Genomic DNA, 20,409 nt, shown 5'->3' with positions numbered 1-20,409 from the left:
ATATCAAAACTGCATCAAAACCATCCATTTCCCCAAGCCTTTCTGCCATAATCCCATCTGGTTCTAATTACTCCAGCATATTTTTGGCATTTATGCACAAATTTGGTCTGGCTGCTGTTAGCTATGTTCTTGTTTTTATATTTTGGTTTTATGCTTTAGTATTTTTCACACATTTCTGGCCTGGTTCTCCTCTAAATTGGTCATCCATTCAACAAATAGTTATTGAGAGCTTACTGTGAGGTCTAATCACTTGGTTAGAACTTCAATCTACTTCTGTGGACCAAACAGGCACAATCCTTTATGAGAAGGAAGAGCTGGACATAAGCAGATGTTTGGATAAATACATCAGCACAAAGAGTTTTAAATGACATGGAGGAAAATAACAGAGCGGATCATCAAACAGATCTGAGGTAGGGGGATCGTCAGGAATGGTCTCTCTGAGGGGCAGCATTACAGCGAGGCCTGAGAGTGACGTAGCGTCAGCAGTGCAGGGGGCAGGGGTTCAGGCAGAGACTCCTGAGAGGGTCCTGACATGCATGCCTATTGAAGGAAAGAACGTCCCTGGTGAGTGTGTTCGCAATGCAGCACGTGCTCACGGTGGGCCCGTAAAAAGGCTGTTCTCCACCAGATGTCCAAACAAGGGCTTTCATAAAAGCCCCGGGTTTGGTGGGTGCATTCACCTCCTTGGGCACTTGCCACAGGGTTTCTGATCCTTAGCCTCCTGAACCCTCTCTGCAGGTCTGTGTTCATGGCAACATAAGGCACACTCAAGTAAGAATAGCTGTGCTCACTGACATTCTTTCAGAAGCAGTTTTTGCAAACTTTTCAATGTTTATGGGAACTTGGAAAATACCCTGAAGATTGTTAGCATTTGATTATTTGCCAAATATGACCCAATATTATGGCCATATTTCATAACTAGGGCTAAAGGACTCACAAATGCAGCCTTGGAGAAGCACCCAAAATTAAACCACAAGTACTAATTCAAAAGCTAAAAAGTGTACTTGTAAAATAGTCTAAGTACGGGGACAATGGCTCTATGTAAATTCAAAGTTAATTATTACAAATGGGTGGATAAGTGCTGTCAATCTAGGCAAGATCAGATAGAGCAAACAGCCCTTCCAACTTTAACAAAAATTACATTCTGGCCCTGGCCGGATAGCTCAGTTGCTTAGACCCGTGGTCGGCAAACTACGGCTCAAACGAGCCACATGCAGCAAATCTTTGGCCCCTTGAGTGTGGCTCTTCCACAAAATACCATGGCCTGGGCGAGTCTATTTTGAAGAAGTGGCGTTAGAAGTTTAAGTTTAAAAAATTTGGCTCTCAAAAGAAATTTCAATCGTTGTACTGTTGATATTTGGCTCTGTTGACTAATGAGTTTGCCAACCGTTGGCTTAGACCGTTGTCCTTACACTAAAAGGCTGAGGTCTCGGTCCCTGGTTGGGACGCGTATGGGGGGGCAACTGATGGATGCTTCTCTCTCACATCGATGTTTCTCTCTCTCCCCCTCTCCCCCTCCCTCTCTCTAAAATCAATAAACATATCCTCAGGTGAAGATTAAAAAATATATACTCTGTATCTTGTTCCAAAGCATGATTTTATTTTGCTTGGGGGAAAACCCAAACCAATATTATACATTTCACTCATCCCACAATCTTCGGAGGCAGATAGAGATTTTTCCTTTTGTTTTCTTCCTTTAAAGAACATAATTACAGGTTATGTGATCCATTCCATGCCTTCTCCTCTCTCTGTCCAGATTTCTACATGACTAGAAAATTACCTTAATGGTTAAATTGTTTTCAGTGCAATAATCATGAGTTCTAGGAAGGAATGCTGATTAAAGCAATTGACTAAGGGTCAACTTATGATTCTGGATTTCCTAACTCCTGCTTAGGATCAAAAAGACCATCTCTAAATAAAAAACCCAGATAATTGTAGCTATCCTATTCTATTTAATATCACAGCAAAATGACATTACAAGTAATGTCTTTGGTCAGGATGCTCAGAGAATTAGGGTTTTCTATGACTTGAATCTTCTAGCTGACTAAGTAGAAGTCAGAAAACTATTCTCAAGCCTTGTTAAAAATAATTTCCACAAAGCACTGGCCCTCAATAAATTTAAGAAAGAAAAAAGTTACTTCACAAAGAAAAACATAAATAAAAAGTTTAACTATTTTCTGAAAAGAAATAAAGTCCCACTCATTTTAAGTAAATAGACAGTATACAACTCTATTATAAATACTTACAAACCAAAAAAAATTTTACTATAATTGTGTATATGTTTAGTCAAGGAAGAGTACCTGGAAATGTAAAAAGAATGGAAACATGAACAAAGAGAAATGAAGAAAAGAAAGATATACCAAAAACATTAAAAAATATATGGCTCTCCTAGTTTAATAAAACCACTTCTTGCCAAAACCGGTTTGGCTCAGTGGATAGAGCGTCAGCCTGTGGACTGAAAGGTCCCAGGTTCGATTCTGGTCAAGGGCACGTAACTTGGTTGCGGGCACATCCCCGGTAGGAGGTGTGCAAGAGGCAGCTGATGTTTCTCTCTCATCAATGTTTCTAACTCTCTATCCCTCTTCCTTCCTCTCTGTAAAAAATCAATAAAATATATTAAAAAACAAAACAAAACACTTCTTGTTCTCTTAGGACATTGCCACCAAAATACTTCAACACATGCTGCATTTTTATAACCATTAGTAAAAATAAGGATTCCACCTCTTGGCATTAACACTAAGGACTAAATGAAATGTATCAAAAATTAAAAACTCTTTACCTAAGACAAAAGATATTGACTAAAAGTGAAGCAAACCCTCAGATCATTCCCTAGAATTTTTCACTATTTGTTAAACCAACTATGTTGGTTAATTTATTAAGCCAATTATAAAGCTACTAGAGGCCCAGTGCACGAAATTCGTGCATGGGGGGGGGTGTCCCTCAGCCCAGCCTGCACCCTCTCCAATCTGGGACATCCCTCTCACAATCAAGGATTGCTGGCTCCCAACTGCTCGCCTGCCAGCCTTCCTGATTGCCCCTAACCGCTTCTGCCTGCCAGCCTGATCACCCCCTAACCACTCCCCTGCCAGCCTGATTAATGCCTAACTGCCCTCCCCTGCAGGACTAGTCACCCCTAACTGCCCTCCCCTGCTGGTCTGGTCCCCCCCCAACTGCTCTCCCCTGCAGGCCTGGGTCCCCCCCCCAACTGCCCTTCCCTACACACCTGGTCGCCCTCAACTTCCCTCCTCTGCCGACCTGGTCACCCCTAACTGCCCTCCCCTGCTGGCCTGATCGCCCACAACTGCCCTCCCTTGCAGGCCTGGTCCCTCCCAACTGCCCTCCCCTGCTGGCCATCTTGTGTCCACATGGGGCAGCCATCTTTGACCACATGGAGGCAGCCATCTTGTGTGCTGGAGTGATGGTCAATTTGCATATTACTCTTTTATTAGATAGGATTACAAAGGTTAAAAGATAAAAGTAGGAAGAGCATGTATACTTAAAACATAAATTAAGGGATACACACACACACACAAAACTAGTAAAAAATAATGACAAAAACACAAGCATGAAGGGAGTGAGTAAAAACTATAGTGCTTTTACAACATAATAAAGACCATATGTAACAAACTCACAGCTAACATCATACTCAACAGGGAAAAGATAGAAGTGTTTTTCTTAAGATTAGGAACAAGAAGGGATGTCCACTTTCACCACTCCTAATCAACATAGTACTAAAAGTAGCAGCCATAGCAAATAGACAAGAAAAAGAAATAAAAAGCATCCAAATTGGAAAGGGAGAAGTAAAATTGTCATTATTTGCAGACGACATGATATTATATATAGAGAACCCTAAAGATGCCACCAAGAAACTACTAGAACTACTGAATTAATTCAGTAAAGTAGCAGGATACAAAAACATTCAGAAATTGGTTGCATTTTTATACATCAATAATGAACTATCAGAAATGGAAACTAAGAAAACAATCCCATTTACAATTGCATCAAAAAGATAAAATATCTAGGAATAAATTTAACCTAAGGGCCTGTACTCAGAAAACTGTAAGACACTGAAGAAAGAAATTGAAGAATATACCAATAAATGGAAGCATATACCATGTTCATGGATAAGAAGAATTAACATCAGAGCATCTACAGATTCAATGCAATCCCTATCAAATATCAATGGCATTTTTCACAGAACTAGAACAAATAATCCTAAAATTTATATGAGCCCAAATAGCCATAGCAATCTGGAGAAAGAAAAATGAAGTGGGAGGTATTATGCTATCTGATGCAAACTATATTAGAAGGCCATAGTAATCAAAACCACATGATACTACCATTAAAAAAAAAAGATACACAGATCAATTGAACAAAATAAAGAGTCCAGAAATAAACCAGCTATATGGTGAATTAATCTATGATAAAGTAGACAAGAATATACAATGGAGTTAAGATAGTATATTAAATAAATGGTGTTGGGAAAATTGGACAGATACATGCAAAACAATGAAATTAGACCACTTTCTTACACCATATATAAGAATCAACTCAAAATGGATTAAAGATTTAATGTAAGGCTCAAAACCATAAAATTCCTAGAAGAAAACATAGTTAGTAAATTCTGACATTTCTTAGCAATAATTTTTCTGATATGTCTCCTTGAGCAAGGACAACAAAGAAACAAAAATAAACAAATGGGACTACATCAAACTAAAAAGTTTTTGCACAGCAAAGGAAACCATGGACAAAACAAAAAGACAATCCACTGAATGGCAGAACATATCCATCAATGATACATCTGAGAAGAAATTAATGTCCAAAATTATAAAGAACTCAGATAACTCAACACCAAAACACCAAACAATCCAATTAGAAAATGGGCAGAGGACCTGAATAGACACTTCTCCAAAGAAGACATACAGAGGTCACAAATGAAAGAAATGGAGGAAAGCAAACAATTGGATATAGAGTTCAAAACAACGGTTATAAGGTTTTTTAAGAATTTTCTAGAAAAGGCCGATAAATTTAGTGAGACCCTCGAGGATATGAAAAAGGACCAACCAGAAATTAAGCATACACTGGCTGAAATAAAAAATAATATACAGAGATCCAACAGCAGACTAGAGGATCACAAGAATCAAATCAAAGATTTGAAATACAAAGAAGCAAAAAACACTCAACCGGAAAAGCAAAAAGAATCCAAAAATATGAAGATAGTGTAAGGAGCCTCTGGGACAACTTCAAGCGTATCAACATCAGAATTATGGGGGTGCCAGAAGAAGAGAGAGAGCAAGATACTGAAAACCTATTTGAAGAAATAATGACAGAAAACTTCCCCCACCTGGTGAAAGAAATAGACTTACAGGTCCAGGAAGCACACAGAACCCCAAACAAAAGGAATCCAAAGAGGACCACACCAAGATACATCATAATTAAAATGCCAAGAGCAAAAGACAAAGAGAGAATATTAAAAGCAGCCAGAGAAAAACAGTTAGTTACCTACAAGGGAGTACCCATAAAATTGTCAGCTGATTTCTCAACAGAAATTATGCAGGCCAGACAGGAGTGGCAAGAAATATTCAAAGTGATGAATAGGAAGAACCTACAACCAAGATTACTCTACCCAGCAAAGCTATCATTCAGAATTGAAGGTCAGAAAAAGAGCTTCACAGATAAGAAAAAGCTAAAGGAGTTCATCACCACCAAACCAGGATTACATGAAATGCTGAAAGGTATTCTTTAAGAAGAGGAAGAAGAAGAAAAAGGTAAAGATAAAAATTATGAACAAATACATATCTATCAACAAGTGAATCTAAAAATCAAGTGAATAAAAAATCTGATGAACAGAATAAACTGGTGAATATAATAGAATCAGGGACATAGAAAGGGAGTAGACTGACAATTCTCGGGGGTAAAAGGGTGTGGAGGGTTCGGGAAGAGACTGGACAAAAATCGGACACCTATGAATGAAGATAGTGGTGGCGGGGGGTGGGGCGGTTAAGGGCAGAGGGTGGGGTGGGAACCGGGTGGAGGGGAGCTATGGGGGGAAAAAAGAGGAACAATTGTAATAATCTGAACAATAAAGATTTATTGAAATGAAAAAAAAAGAGGACATACAGATATCCAATAGATAAATGAAAATGTTCAACATCACTAATCATCAGAGAAATGCAAATTAAAATCATAGTATCAACTCATAACTGACAGAATGGCTATCATCAATAAGTCAACAAACAGCAAGAGCTGGCGAGGATGATAAGGAAAGGAAACCCTTGTACACTGTTGGTGCAAATTCAAATTGATGCAGCCACTATGGTAAACAGTACAGAGGTTCCTCAAAAATTAAAAATTCAGATACAGAGAACAAACTGATGATCCCCAGATGGAAGGAGGGTTGGTGGGACAGCTGAAAAGGTGAAAGGTATTAAGAAGTAAAATTGCCAGTTATAAAAATAGTCAAGGGGTCCTGCCTACATAGCTTAGTCGTTAGAATGTCAGCCCTCAAACAGGGAGTGCTCAACAGATGAGCTTTTATTGCCACCACTACCACAGCTATGACCACCACTGTTTTATATGAAAAGGCAAAAAGTCAATTTCCAAATTAATCGTATCATTCCAAGTGTATCTTCTAATTATTAGTCAAATTAGTAGTAAAAATTAGTAAAACTATTTCTTCTAATTTCTGAGTGACCTGAGTGGGCCCTAACTCCTCCTTCCTACTTTCAGACCTTCTCTAATCAACAGCTGGATAAAGTGGGCAGAGGAGGGAAATAAAGTTAAACTCAAACATTTGGGTCCACATGAAACTACTGTGGTGTGTCTGCTGGGAAAAGAAGCTGGGATACTAGGCCCCTGGCCACATGCCTGACTCCCAGGGAGGCAGATGAGATGGGGAAAGAGTAGTTCCCGAGGAGAGGACGCTAATTGATGCTGGACATCTCTGAGCAGCCTCCAGTGATCCCTGAGTGCAAAGGTCTCCATCCCTTCTGCAGAAGGCTGGCAGGGCCCACAGAGGGGATACGAATGAAACCCCAGAGAACCTGGGAGCTCCTGTATTTCCTCGTGCTTCTCAGCTGTGTCCAGGGGCAAGCAACAACACTCTTGTATAAATGTGGACATCAACAGCACCTACTCCACCCTCTGCCGGGAGGGTGAAAGGAGAAGCCTCCAAAGTCCTTTGCAGTGTCTGGTGCTGAAAAAGTACTTGGAAATGGTAGCCACAATCCTATTGCTATCACTACTAGTTCTTTCATACTCCACCACAGTCCAAGTGAATGATGTGTTATTCTGAATCACTGTGATGCAAAGGCTTATAATTTAAAAGACCTCAGGCCTTTGGGTGAGGGGTGAGGGGTGAGGGGCAAGGGGGGACTGGCTCTTTCCCCACTCTGTTCCTCCCCTGAACATGCTGACTCACGCCTCTGCAACTTAATGAGAATGGATCATCTGGCCAGGCCAGGGAGAGGGAAGCTGCATTCCCAGGGTTCCTCTAGACGGCCGTGTTCACATGGGTCTGCCTCTGAGAACCAACCTCGGAATGAGAAGGAAGGGGCTCAAAGAGGAGGCCTCCGTGGCCTGGAAGGGGCTCTCATTCAGCCCTTGGAGTTGTCTCTTAAAACTCACGCATATGAGAATTCAAAGGATCAAAGTCGTCTGAGAACCATGGGGACCAGCACAGTTGGGATGCTACTCCTTGTCAAGGGTAATAAACATAAGACTGGAAGACAAGACCTATTATGTAACTTTTGGTGATGAATCTTTTTTTTTTTAAATTTTTTAAAAATATACTTTATTGATTTTTTTACTGAGAGGAAGGGAGAGGGCCAGAGAGTTAGAAACATCGATCAGCTGCCTCCTGCACACCCCCCACTGGGGATGTGCCCGCAACCAAGGCACATGCCCTTGACTAGAATCGAACCTGGGACCCTTCAGTCCGCAGGCCGACGCTCTATCCACTGAGCCAAACCGGTTAGGGCGGTGATGAATCTTATGATTTCTATTTTTAAGAGGCAGCAACACAGAAACCTTTCCCTGGCTCTAAGCAACTAGAGGGTCGAAATCCCATCTGGAGGAAGCCAGGACCCTATGATCCACATGCTTCTGCCCTGAGCTGTCCCCTGACCCCAGGAGCTGTAGAGGGCCCAGATCAAAAGGGCCACGCTGTGCCAGCGATGACTGCGGACCAGCCTCAAGGTCAGACCTACCTTGGGAACAAGGTACTGCTGATCTGTGCAGGCCAGGACGTAGGCCTCGGCTCGGCCCAGTTCACTCTGGGGGAAGTGGGCATTCATCTCGTCTCCATCAAAGTCAGCGTTATAGGCCTTGCAGTTGGCGTAGTGGAGCCGTAGGACTTTCTCTTCGGGCAGGATGCGGGCGTGGTGCGCCTGGATGGAAGGTCTGTGCAGGGTGGGCTGTCGGTTCAGCAGGAGAATGTCCCCGTTCTTCACGTGCCGGCACACCTGGGCCAGAGTGTAGGACAGACTGTGATCAGCGGCAACTTCAACATCGTTACCACTATCCCAAGAGCTCACCTCAGCCTGGCCGAGTGTGGTTTCTATCTATCTCATGCTTTATTCAACCAAATAAAAGGGAATTTTTAGTCTGGAGCAAAATTCTAAAAATCTTTGAGAAATAGCTACTAGTCCAGCATAGCTCCATCTGGGTTCTGGGCTCAGGTATAGCAACAGACAAGGCTCTAGGCCCCTGTCCAGGTATCTCTGTCTCCTTCAGAGATGCATGGCCTTTCTGGAGTCTTGAATTCCTCAGAGAATTAATCTGAAGAAAGAAATGAACACTTCTGAAGGCAGCATATCTGGTTAGAATCCTAAGAGCCCTGGGTTTGAAAGGATTTGGCAGAACTCTAGCATCCCCTCACCCCCGACGCTCACACATGAGTATGTTACTCTAAGTATAAATTCCACATTTTACAAATACTTTGCCCAACCTCATATAGCAGAGCCAGGACCGCTGGGGCTCCTGATTCCCAGTACACTTAAAAAAATATTAAAAAGTTTAAATTGCCATAGGCTTTGGGAAAGCAATTTGAAAATAGATTCTAGAACATTTAAAACTCATTTCCTTTTGGCCTTTCAGAAGAAAAGAAGCACCAATGCACGGTTGTATAAACATCGTTATGTAGCACACTGTTTTCAGTGGCAAAAACTGAAAATAATCTGGCTGCCCCACTGAAGGGGCCCAGGGGAATAAATCATGGTGTACACTATGGAATATTATGCAGTGATGAGCAGGGCCGAGTTAAATCTCTACTAGTCCTGAAGTGATGGCAACAATGTATTCCAGTATAAAAAACATATCTAGGTGCTGATTACATTGATAGACTGAGGCAATTTAAAACCCACCCCATCTCTGTACATGTTTATATACATAAGAGAAAAGGGGGCTTAGATTCTCAACAACCTGTTACTATGGTCTCCTCAGGGGCAGGGGCACATGGGGAAGGTGAGTAAGGCACAGATTATCATTACATTATTTTTATTACCTTTATACATCTGATTATTGTTCATGTTACAATGAGCATTATTTACCTCTGCAAGAGTATTTAAAAAGACCTTAAACTATTTTTAAAGAAAGCAAGAACTATTGCACAAATAGTATGCTCACTATGAGGGAAAAACAGAAAACAGACTAATTTGAAGAGAATAAAAACCACAACTAATTTTACCCCTTAAAGATAACCACCATTCCTGTGTTTTCCCTCTCACAGATATGTTATTGGTCATGTCCTCCTGACAGAACACCTCCCTCCACAAAGCTGGCTTTAATATTAAGCTCATTAAGCCTTTTACTGCCTTTATCTTATGTTACATTAACCATCGGGCTTCCTAAATGATAAATATAAATGCTACTTTAAAAAACAAATGCATAGCCCGGCAGGTGTGGCTCAGTGGTTGTGTTAACCTATGAACCAGGAGGTCACGGTTTCATTCCCAATCAGGGCACATGCCCTGGTTGCAGGCTTGGCCCCTTTAGGGGGCATGGAGGAGGCAGTCAATCAATGATTCTCTCTCATCATTGATGTCTCTCTCTCTCTCTCCCCCCTTCCTCTCTGAAATCAATAAAAATATATTTAAAAAATAAAAATAAAGAACAAATGCATAAAGGCAACTGCTACTCCAACTAATCTGCATGCCCTCTAAGCAGCCAGGGGAATCATGGAGATGAGGTCTCACCCCAAGTTTCCTCTATATCCCAGCAGACAACAGGCTGGGGGACAACAAATTACGATAAGGCCAGTGTATTCTTATGTTGTACACATTTCTGCAGCTGCATCAGAAGGTTGGAGACAGAGGGGCTAGAGGTTACGAGAGATGCTCCCCACCTCCTTTCTCTGATTCCTCCTCCCCTGAGCTGAAGGTTTCCTCCAGCTCGGGAAGGACAGGGCAAACCCCTCACATCCTGAAAGGCAGGCCCAAGAGCACCTGGTAGAGTCAGTCTTTCTGCTCCCTGAGAAATTCCAACTCTGCCTTCCTGCCTCCACATCCATGTTTCCAAGGAGACCTGGATTCTGAAGATCCCCATGAGCATTTGCGCAGGGCATGCCCCGGAGCCTGAGCTGACTTTCAAGGTCATATTTCCTTAGGCTCTCAAGGGAGAAATTGCTGGACCTGTGGCCCAGGCCCAAACCTCCAGGCTGGGCCTTGGATCTGAGTCTCACAGCTTCGACACATCCTCCAGTATAAGCAAAGCCCACAGCTGGGAAGGCACACAGGCCAGACGGGCAGGCACCAGCCAATCCAAACAGAAACCCTGGAGCACAGAGTGTTCCCCTGGCCAACACAAACCTGAGGCCCTTCCTTTCTCTTGTCTCTAAATAAACATTGCAGTGAAAATTAGTGTGCCCAGTGCCCGGGTCAGAGCTTTCAGAAGCAGACCCGGAGCCAAAGTCAGCTTCTGGCAGACTGCTGGGCTGAGAACTACGACTCAGCCCTCCTGGCCACTTCCTCCTCCATTTACAAGGTCCACGGAAGCAGCAGAGACATCACACCTCCCAGGAAATAGGTCTACCAGTCACCCTATCCCCTTCTCTCTTAACCCTCTCATCCTCACCGGGACCTGTCACTTCACCCAGCCCTAGCCTGGCCCTGATCCATACACAACGCCATTAACCAAAGTCCTTACAAATTGCAAATAGGCTGTAAGTGCACGCGTATTTGATGAATCGTGTAAGTATTATATGTGACATTATTGAGATTTTGGAGAATGGAGATAATCATCCTGCCCTATCTGGTTTGGCTCAGTGGTTACAGCATTGGCCCTCGGACTCAAAGGTCGAGGGTTTGATTCTGCTCAAGGGCATGTCCCTTGGTTACAGGCTCAATCCCCGGCCCTGGTTAAGGCACATATGAGAGGCAACCAATGAATGTGTCTTCTCTCACACTGATGGTTCTCTCTCTCTCTCTCTCCCCCTCCCTTGCACTCTCTCTAAAAAAATCAATGGAGAAAATATCCTCAGGTGAGGATTAATGAAAACAACAAAAAGAATCATCCTGAGTCCTCAGGTTGACGTAGGAACCACTTTTCTTTCATAAGCCCCTTCTTGCCTTTGCCCCTGGGCCACATCATCAGGTCCAATGTGGTCCCTCGCACCTCAGCCTCCTGAACCTCAGCCTGGATCCGTCCCTCCACAAGGGTTTCCTGTAGCCCTCACCTGTCTCCTGATGTCTCCAAACCCTCGCTCCAGTCCATCCTGCAACACTGCCCTCAGACTCCTTTCTTCTCAAGCTCACGTACTTCAAGTCACCATCTCCACTGCTATTCCCCATTGTGTCAGCCTCAGCACTTAACAGTGGGCAACACATTTAGCTCCAGGGTGCCGGGACCTTGTCTCCGGTGACTGGCAAAGTGCAGCACGTAGCAGCAGTGGACCCTCACTCAGTACCGCCAGACCCCACTCTGCTTTCCTCTCTCAACATTTCTCTCAAAATTTTCTACCGAGGCTGTTTCACATGCTCGACTTGAGTTTACTGTAAATTCAATGAAATACACCTGGACTTCTCTTGCACCTCTCACCTCTCCTAGAAAAACACCAAGCACTTAAGGAGAGCAGAATAACCTGTGAGCCTAAACACTAATCTGAATGCACTAGAAAGTTGGTGACTTGTTCTGTTTCTGCATGTGTCCCCTGCCACCAAAGTGGAAACCAACAGTGCCACAGACCATGTGGCATGTTACTGCTCTACCTCGGGAGAGCTGAAAACGGGAGGAAGCAGACGACAGGCCTCGGTGAAGAATGGTGGAAACCTTGTTGGTCCCACAACAAGGCCAAGAGTGCTTCCTTTTCCCCTGTTTCTCTTCCAAAGTTCTTTCAGGGCTGAGCAAACAACAATGCACTGACCCATTGCTAAAGACCCAGTCAGCCCCCCAACGCTGTCAGTGAGAAACCCAGACTGAATCTATAGAACTCTAACAACTTCTGCCACAATCACCTGCTACCCTCTGCCAGCAAGAATGGCTATTATTTGACAAATGTTGTCACCTGCTGATTTCACGCTCTCAGCCAACATAGCTAGTCAGTCCTTTACTCTTACCAGTGGAGCCTAGATAACACTCAGGATCCCTTAAAAAGGTACCACAGACCAACACCAGCAACTGCCTGAAACTGAAGCAGCCGATAAAACCTGTGAGTTATCACTGACAGAATATTTCTTTCCTTTGGGGCAGTTCTCAAACTTTAGCATGCAGAGAAACCCTCCAGAGAGCGTGTGAAAACACAAACACCTGGGTCCCATTCCCAGCCATTCCCAGCGATTCCAGTTCTGTACGTGAGGGGAGGGGGGAACGGGACACATCTATTTCTCTTAAGCTCCAGGAATGCTGATGATGATCTGAGCACCACCCTCTGCACAGCCCTAGTCAAGGACAGCAAATTCTGCTGAGGCCACAACTGAGTTTGTATTAAAGAGCTTTCTCGAACTCCTGATGTGTGCCCAGCATTGTGCTGCATGGTGTGAGACAGCCAAATGAAGCTTTAATCCTGGTGTCAGGGGCCCAGGAGCTTCGGTTCCAGCTGAGAGATAGAGTAAGCACCATGAAGCCCCTAAGGAACACCCACATGTGGGAGAAGCTTTATCTCGGGGAGGCAGAAACTGCTCACACAGCATCACCACAGCCAGCACTCACTGTAGCCCCAGCATCCTCACAGCCAGCACTCACTGCAGCCCCAGCATCCCCTCAGCCAGTACTCACTGCAGCCCCAGCATCCTCACAGCCAGCACTCACTGCAGCCCCAGCATCCTCACAGCCAGCACTCACTGTAGCCACAGCCAACAGCCAGCACTCACTGATCAAACATGCCCACTACTCACAATTTTTGTCCCCTGGGGTTTCGGTGCCCCGGTGGCTGGTGTCAGGAGCTGTTTAGCCACAGCTTCCCGTTGGGTTAGGTCCACAGCGCTCAGGGCTGTGCGACTGCCATCCTCATTGATGACCATGGAGGCTCCCGGGTGCACATTGGGGCCATTGATGACTGCTTGCCTCAGTTCCTGAACGTTCCAGGGGGTAACTGGCTGAGGGTAGGTCAGTTTTGTGGCAAACACCTGAAAATGATGAATGGATATAAAAACTCAGGGTGGGCAAGAAAGGTTACATGGACCCGAAGTCTGACTCAACAAGCTGTGTGGTCTTACCCAAAAAAGGTTCTTTAAGGAGTAAAGCAGCATCCTGTCTGTCTTTTCCACAGGCCATATCTCCATATTCGAGGCCTGAAGGCAGGGGAGGGGAACTGTTTTTCTGCCAAGGGCCATTTAGATATTTATAACATCATTCGAGGGCCATACAAAATTATTAACTTAAAAATCAGCCTGCTAGCCTGGATGGCATGGCTCAGTGATTGAGCATTAGGTATGAACTAGGAGGTCACTGGTTCAATTCCCCGTCAGGGCACATGCCTGGGTTTTGGGCTCGATCCCCGGTAGGGGATGTGCAAGAGGCAGCCGATCCATGATTCTCATCATCGATGTTTCTACCTCTCTCTCCCTCTCCCTTCCTCTCTTTTTAAATCAATTAAAAATTTATTTTTTAAAAATGAGCCTGCTATATTTAATTGACTCACCCCCAATGCCTTGGCAGGGCCAGACCAAATGATTTCTCAGGCCTTATATGGCCCAGGGGCCGGCTGTTTCCCACCCCTGCCTTAAGGGAACAGAGTTTGGGCCCTGTCCCAGAAGTCTGTCTGAAGAGAATGATCTGAGTATTGCCTTCTACACTTAAGATTTTTTTTTTTAAATTTGAGAAATATGTACCTATATGTCCACTGCAGCATTTTTCACAGACCCGTTCTCTCTTTTTTATTGATTTGAGAAAGGGAGAGATAGAAACATCAATCGGCTGCCTCCTGCATGCCCTCTACTGGGGATGGAACCCGAAACTTGGGCATGTGCCCTGACCAGGAATCAAATTGTGACCTTTTGGTTTATGGGTTGATACTTAACCACTGACCCACATTGGCTGGACATGTAAGAATTTTTTAACCTATTCTAAAACATCATCATTTCCTCCTCTGCCAATAAATTCATGGACCCCAAAGGGAACACAGAATGGGACACTAGCTTGAGAGAGGTGGCGAGTGCTGGCCTTCAAGTACCACCACACCCCAGCAGGCATTACCAATTGATTGAGGCTCTTGCCCTGAGCCCAGACACGGCATCAGGATCTCTTTACTCGGCAGCTCCAGCAGCCATCACAGTCAAGGTGGCACCGGAAACCAACTCGGCTTCCTGAGACACGAGATGACGCAGCGCCCCATGGAACACGGACTGCAATATGTCCACTCCAAGGAAAATAAGTTTCCTGCTTCAGGAGTTTCTGAGCTACTGAATATTCTAAACTCTTTGATGCTTCTAAATGCACATAAATACCTCCGAGAGTCTGAGTCCTACATAAGGGACCTTGTTGAATTTTGTCCCGTTCTCAGCCCCAACTGCACCTTGGGGGCGGCCTTCCTACGCTCCCTTCCCGTAGCCTGTTCTGCTTTCGCTGATGCACTGACACTGCCTGAGTGTTTCGTTCCTATGTACCTGTTTATCTGTCTCCACCACTGGCATGTGAGCTTCATGGGGGACACTCTAGTCTATGGGGTTCACTACTGAGTCGTATTTCACCTCCTTTGCTCCCGTAACACTTCTCCACAGGTGCCGGGGGAAGGGTGTACCACAAGGACCAAGAGCAGTTCCACACGCTCTGCTCCTCACAGCCATCAGTGAGCAACAACCCTAGGCCTCCATGGCCCTGAGACCTGAGGCAGGTTGGGGGTGGCTGAAGGTAACTTCCGAGTCCCCATAAGGGGACAGCCGTTACCAAATGAGCTCAAATCAATCCAAGAACGAGGCTTGGCCGCTCTGAATGTGGAAAGAGAAGGTAGCACTAACAGTCTCTCCCAAATTTGGGACACTCTAGGCACCACGAGGCCAAAGCCAAGAGGGGCAGCCCCTGCCCTCTGCCCAGAAAAAGCAACCAACCAGGTGTGGCCTGTCTTCCCGGGGCCTCAGACTCATGAGCATCACCACTGGCTCCATGATGCCATTCCCAGCAAAGACTTAAAGTTCCCAGAAGATGGTGGGCACAGGACTGAATGTCCCCTGACTCTCGTCCCCTCGACCGTCATGCCCTTGCTGAGGAAGCCCTAGTGTGCCAAGAGAGAGGAGGCAGAGAGCTCCGCTCATTCCCATCACTCCCGAGAGCAGCAGCAGCAGGGCAGTGCATGCAGAAATGACACTCTGCACGGAGGGAATTAAATCATCTTCATTATTACTGACCTCAAGGCCCATTAAGGAGGAAGCCGATTAAAGGGCTGCTGCTAATGAGCACCACAGCTTGCACTGGTGGGGAAGTGAGAAACGGAAGCTGGCTCCCTAAGGAAACGCTAATGGGTGGAAGGGGTTAACCGCTACCCAGAGGAAGTGGGAGAATGGATGACTCACACACGCCTCCTCTCTGGCAGCGTGCTCTCCTCCCTCTCCCAGGCAACCAAGGGCACACATCCCTGACTCCTGGCACCAGGTGAGTCCATGGGATGAAATCCCCTTCCCTGTTGTGCAGCCACACTGACTAGGAGGGTGTAAAGACTAGGCCAAGACAGGCAGAGTTAAGAGATGCGGGTGGGACGTGGAACACCCTACAGTCAGCTCCCTGGTGGCCCAGGAGTGGGTCTTCCTTAAAGGGAGAAGGTGTTTGGAAACCTGGCAAGGAGTGAGAGCAATGCCATCACATAGCCTCGCATCCCCTCCAAACGACTTAACCAGGAAGAGGAAGCTGTCCCCCTTCAAGTCACACAACCTGCCATACGCCTTCTCTCCAGCCCTCCTCCACACTTCCATCTGCCGCCCAACAGCAGCAAACATGGCCCCTCCGCACACACCATGGGGATTCCGATTTCATTGGTGTTGATGTACATGTCTGGGCAGATGACGGAACGGGCCGCGTAGTCTACTCGCTTTCCCATCATGTGCTTTCGGAATAAGCCCTCCTTCTTCTCGAGGATCTATATGGGGAGAAGGGAAATCCAAAGAAGGAATTTTTTTAAAAAAAACCAAGTATGTTTATTATTTTCTTGGTTCAATACAAATGCTTATTATTTGACCCCTTCAGATAGCAATAGGAATCTAACTTATTGCTCACCTGTCTAATGCCAGGGTACTTTTCCGTCATTAATTTGTCCATCTCGCTATCAAACACAATATTGACGTGGCTCTGAAGGCGAATCCAAATGTTGTAAAGTTTGTCTGTGAGGGACTGGCCTGGAAGCATACTCAAAAAGGATCGGTCCATCCCATTCGAAGAGTCTTTTTCCTGGCAAGACAACCAAGAAAACAAGCATGATGGAAAACCCTCAAAAATGCAGGCTTGGTTTTATTTTTCTTGCTTACTCTAGCGTCAGTTCACATCAACGAAACATGAGCCCCATTACATACTTCCCAGCCAATCTCTTTCCAGTAGTAAAACGAACTCAATGTTATAAGCAGGCTTCTTTCTTTTCTTTTAGGCCAACACACATTTATTATCTCACAGTTCTGTGTCAGGCATCTGGGCACAGCTTCACTGGCTTTTGTGCTTCAGTGTCTCCCAGGCTGTGATGCCATCAGCCAGTGCTGGGCTCTCATGTGAAGGTTCGCTGGGGATGGATCTAACTCTAAGCTGACATGGTTGTTGGCCGAATTCCATTTCTCAAGGGCTGCCAGACTGAGCCTCAGTTCCTAGTCGGCTACACCTTCAATTATTTGCCCTGTGGGTTCTCTAACATGGTAGCTTGTTTCATCAAACTGCTAGCAGCAGTTGCCAAAGTCTCTTAATGTCTCATTTTTAAGGCAACCCTAGAAATTCTTCCCCCATCCATACTCTTTTTATGAAACTCTGTTATCCTGTCAGGTAACGGATTCTCAGACTGAGTTACAGCTATATTTACAGTCTTGGAAAAACTTGATCCAAAGCACTTACAAAAATGCAGGTGGAAAATTTCTTAGAAGGAAAAAACGTTTGCCATATGATTTTTTATATCTTTAGTCAGGATGTGGGTCCTCGATTGGGCTATGTCGAGGGGCTGGCTGATCTCCAAGCTTCATTGGAATATTTATCCAATCCTTTTCTGTCCCTGGCTCTGCCTCCTTCTCTTCTCCCCTCCTGCTAGGAGATAGGCTCTGAAGCCTTCAGTTGCCTAAGAGCACCACCTACTGACACTGTCCAGCCACCACCGGGCCCATCCGGCTGAGGATGACATAGGAGCTGACAGAGGGTTCCATGTCCCTCAGTGTGGGTATGAGAGAGGAAACCTGGAAGTGTGTTGGAGGAGGGCAGAGGAAGGGTGAAGACCCAGTACACGGGAATGCTGCGGAAGCCATTAGTGATGAAGTAGGCTTGTCCTCAACCTAAGAACAGAGGGACGTCCTTAGTTACAGGGAGGGATGGATGTGTTTTCTGCTCTGGCTGAGGCCGGGAGAGATGGTCACCTGTACGACGACAGAGGCCCTGTCAGCCTAACTCACTGCTCTGGCATTACCTGACTCAGGCCCACGTGACGACTTATGAAATAAGAGACTCTGTCTCACCGGATTTTCAGCGCCTAGCACAGTGAGCACCTGGCCCATGCCAGGCATTTGCAATTCGTGGGAGGACTGCCATGGGAACAGAATGTGGGAAGCGAGTCGGGGAACAAATAAGAACGTGTCCTATAATCAGATGGAAAGAGGGCACTGTGACTTCAGCTAACAGGACCTTAAGAATCAGAGAGGATACTGTTTACTTCTTCAGAGACTCAGCTTTTTTGTTGTTGTTTGTGCGTTTTTTGACAAGGGACTACTTTAATTTTTAAGGGACATCAAAATAAAGTTCTAATCCCTCGTCACTGGACCTGGCTATCCTATTGCTTTCTCCTCCAAACTGGACTAGGGCCTGAAGATGGCCGATTTCTCTTAGACTCAGGATTTTTAAAAGCACAACTACACTGCCCTGGCCGGTTAGAGCGGCGGCCGGCACACCTAAGGGTTGAGGGTTTGATTCCTGGGTTGTAGTTCGATCCCCAGCCCCAGTTGGGGTGCATGCGGGAGGCAACCAATTGATGTGTCTCTCTCACATCGATGTTTCTTTCTCTTCCCCCTGCCCCCACTTCCACGCTAAAAACCCATGGGAAAAATATCCTCGGGTGGGGATTAACAACAACAAACAAAAGCTCACCTATACTGCAGATCAGAAACTTAAGGAAACCCAAAGAAAGCCCAAGGAGAAAGGCTTGGTAACGACTGCGTGTCCAGGACAAGTGCTGGTGCCACCTGGTGATGGGCCTTGTTCATAGCAGGACTGTTGCGGCAGCTAGAAGGGAGCCTGAGCCCAGTCTCCTCAGGCCTGAGAAAGTCCTTCCTACTGGCACCCAGACAGCAAGCACCTCAGCGCTGGGCAGGACCTCAGTGACGTCAGCAAGCCTTCCTATACCCACTGACCACCTGGCACACTGAAGGGCTCGAGAAGTGTTTACTGAAATGGAAAAGCTGAATTCAGCTCTACCACTTATGGAGTAGGAAGCTGAGGCCCCAAACTTCACAGTCCTATTCAGAGAAGTTCCTAGAATCTATAACACTGCCTTCCTGGCCCCAGTCCTGGAGATCTTAATGAGCCAAACCGCTGGGTGAGTTGGGATCTGAACTTGTAACCCAGGAGGAACATTCTCAGGGCCCAAGGGAAGCAAACTCTTCTTTCTAGAGCTGCCAAGGGTAGGAGGCCCAGACAACCTATGTGTAATACCTCATGGCAGACCATACCCATGTTACAGTAGAGGTGAGTCCACAAAATTAAAGCAACTCAACCAAGGTCACTGGGGTGAACTCAGACCTTTCCATGCTCAGACCGTGCTTTCCCCCTGACATTACCTGTTTTCCCAAACTGAGCAAAACCAGCCCCTCCCACCATCCACAGCATTCTGCATCCACTGGAGAGTTAGAACTCAGCGTGGGAATTTATGACATCAGCTCCAAGACAGCCCTGACCTCATCTGTGGCAGGTGCTGCCACCTCCCATGGCAGCTCCTGTTCTTGGGCCATCAATGCCAGAAGCTTTCGGATCAGAACCACGTCCTTCATGACAGCCTGCAAATTCACCGTCTGGCCATTCGTAAACATCTGGTCCCCCAAGCGATTGACAGGACGATACCTGCAGGGGGACGCACGGGATCAGTGAATGTTTAGTGTGGGGGAAGGGTCATGTTCTTCAGCCTCTCCCCCATCCCTACTATAAGCATCTCAAACCCCGCCACACACAAAGGACAACCAACGTTCCTACCACATTCAGGACAAACGGGAGGGAAATTCTTCCATCACCTGCCGCCTGGAAGCAGAACTGCTGTTCTATTTATCTGTGCCCGCCACCCTCCCATCCTCTCCCGAGGCCATCATTCAGTTACCCAGTGCACCCTCTCCAGGTGAAATAAGGTCAACTAAAGGGCATCACCTTGAGGGTGGCACCACCAAGAAATCCAGGAAGAACATAGTGGGGTTGAATCTAGACTCCATGTCAACATCTTCCAGTCCCGAAAAAAGGAAGTTCAGAAAGAATCCTGTGTTTGAAATGAACCAAAAAGATCATTTAAATCTATGTTGGAACATGGATGGATAAAATGTTTTACTAATTGAACTAAAAAACACAACCCACCAGAATATAGGACAATATGTAGAATAAAATCACCTCTGAGAGCCTGCACACAGATGTGACTAAGGGTACAACAGTGCTTAGCCCAGGGGTTGAAATGGGGAGGGATGGAAAAGAAGAAAGGCCGCTTGTCTCAGACTTACACACACATGTACACTTTGGTGTTTATAAAACATATATTCAAAATATGGAAAGAAAAAAATTCAAACCAAAAAAGTTAGCCTTAAAATCAAAACAAAATCCCTGCACACTGATGCT

The 20,409-nt window shown here is 45.6% G+C and overlaps 1 protein-coding gene across 1 annotated transcript in view; it reads right to left on the bottom strand.

The window, feature by feature from the left end:
- The window catches only part of POLR1A (RNA polymerase I subunit A), a 77,993-nt gene that overhangs the window by 35,706 nt on the left and 21,878 nt on the right, over positions 1-20,409 (bottom strand). The window contains exons 8-13 of the mRNA XM_080685128.1: positions 19,954-20,059; positions 19,494-19,656; positions 16,639-16,809; positions 16,379-16,501; positions 13,329-13,559; positions 8,208-8,462 (exon numbers count right to left, since the gene is read on the bottom strand). Of these exons, the coding sequence (XP_080541254.1) occupies positions 8,208-8,462; positions 13,329-13,559; positions 16,379-16,501; positions 16,639-16,809; positions 19,494-19,656; positions 19,954-20,059 (1,049 nt within the window). The remainder of the gene's footprint in view (positions 1-8,207; positions 8,463-13,328; positions 13,560-16,378; positions 16,502-16,638; positions 16,810-19,493; positions 19,657-19,953; positions 20,060-20,409) is intronic.

The sequence above is a fragment of the Plecotus auritus genome (assembly GCF_963455305.1).
Source record: "Plecotus auritus genome assembly, chromosome: 8".
Taxonomy (NCBI): Eukaryota; Metazoa; Chordata; class Mammalia; order Chiroptera; family Vespertilionidae; genus Plecotus; species Plecotus auritus.
This window is presented reverse-complemented; position numbering and strand designations above follow the sequence as displayed.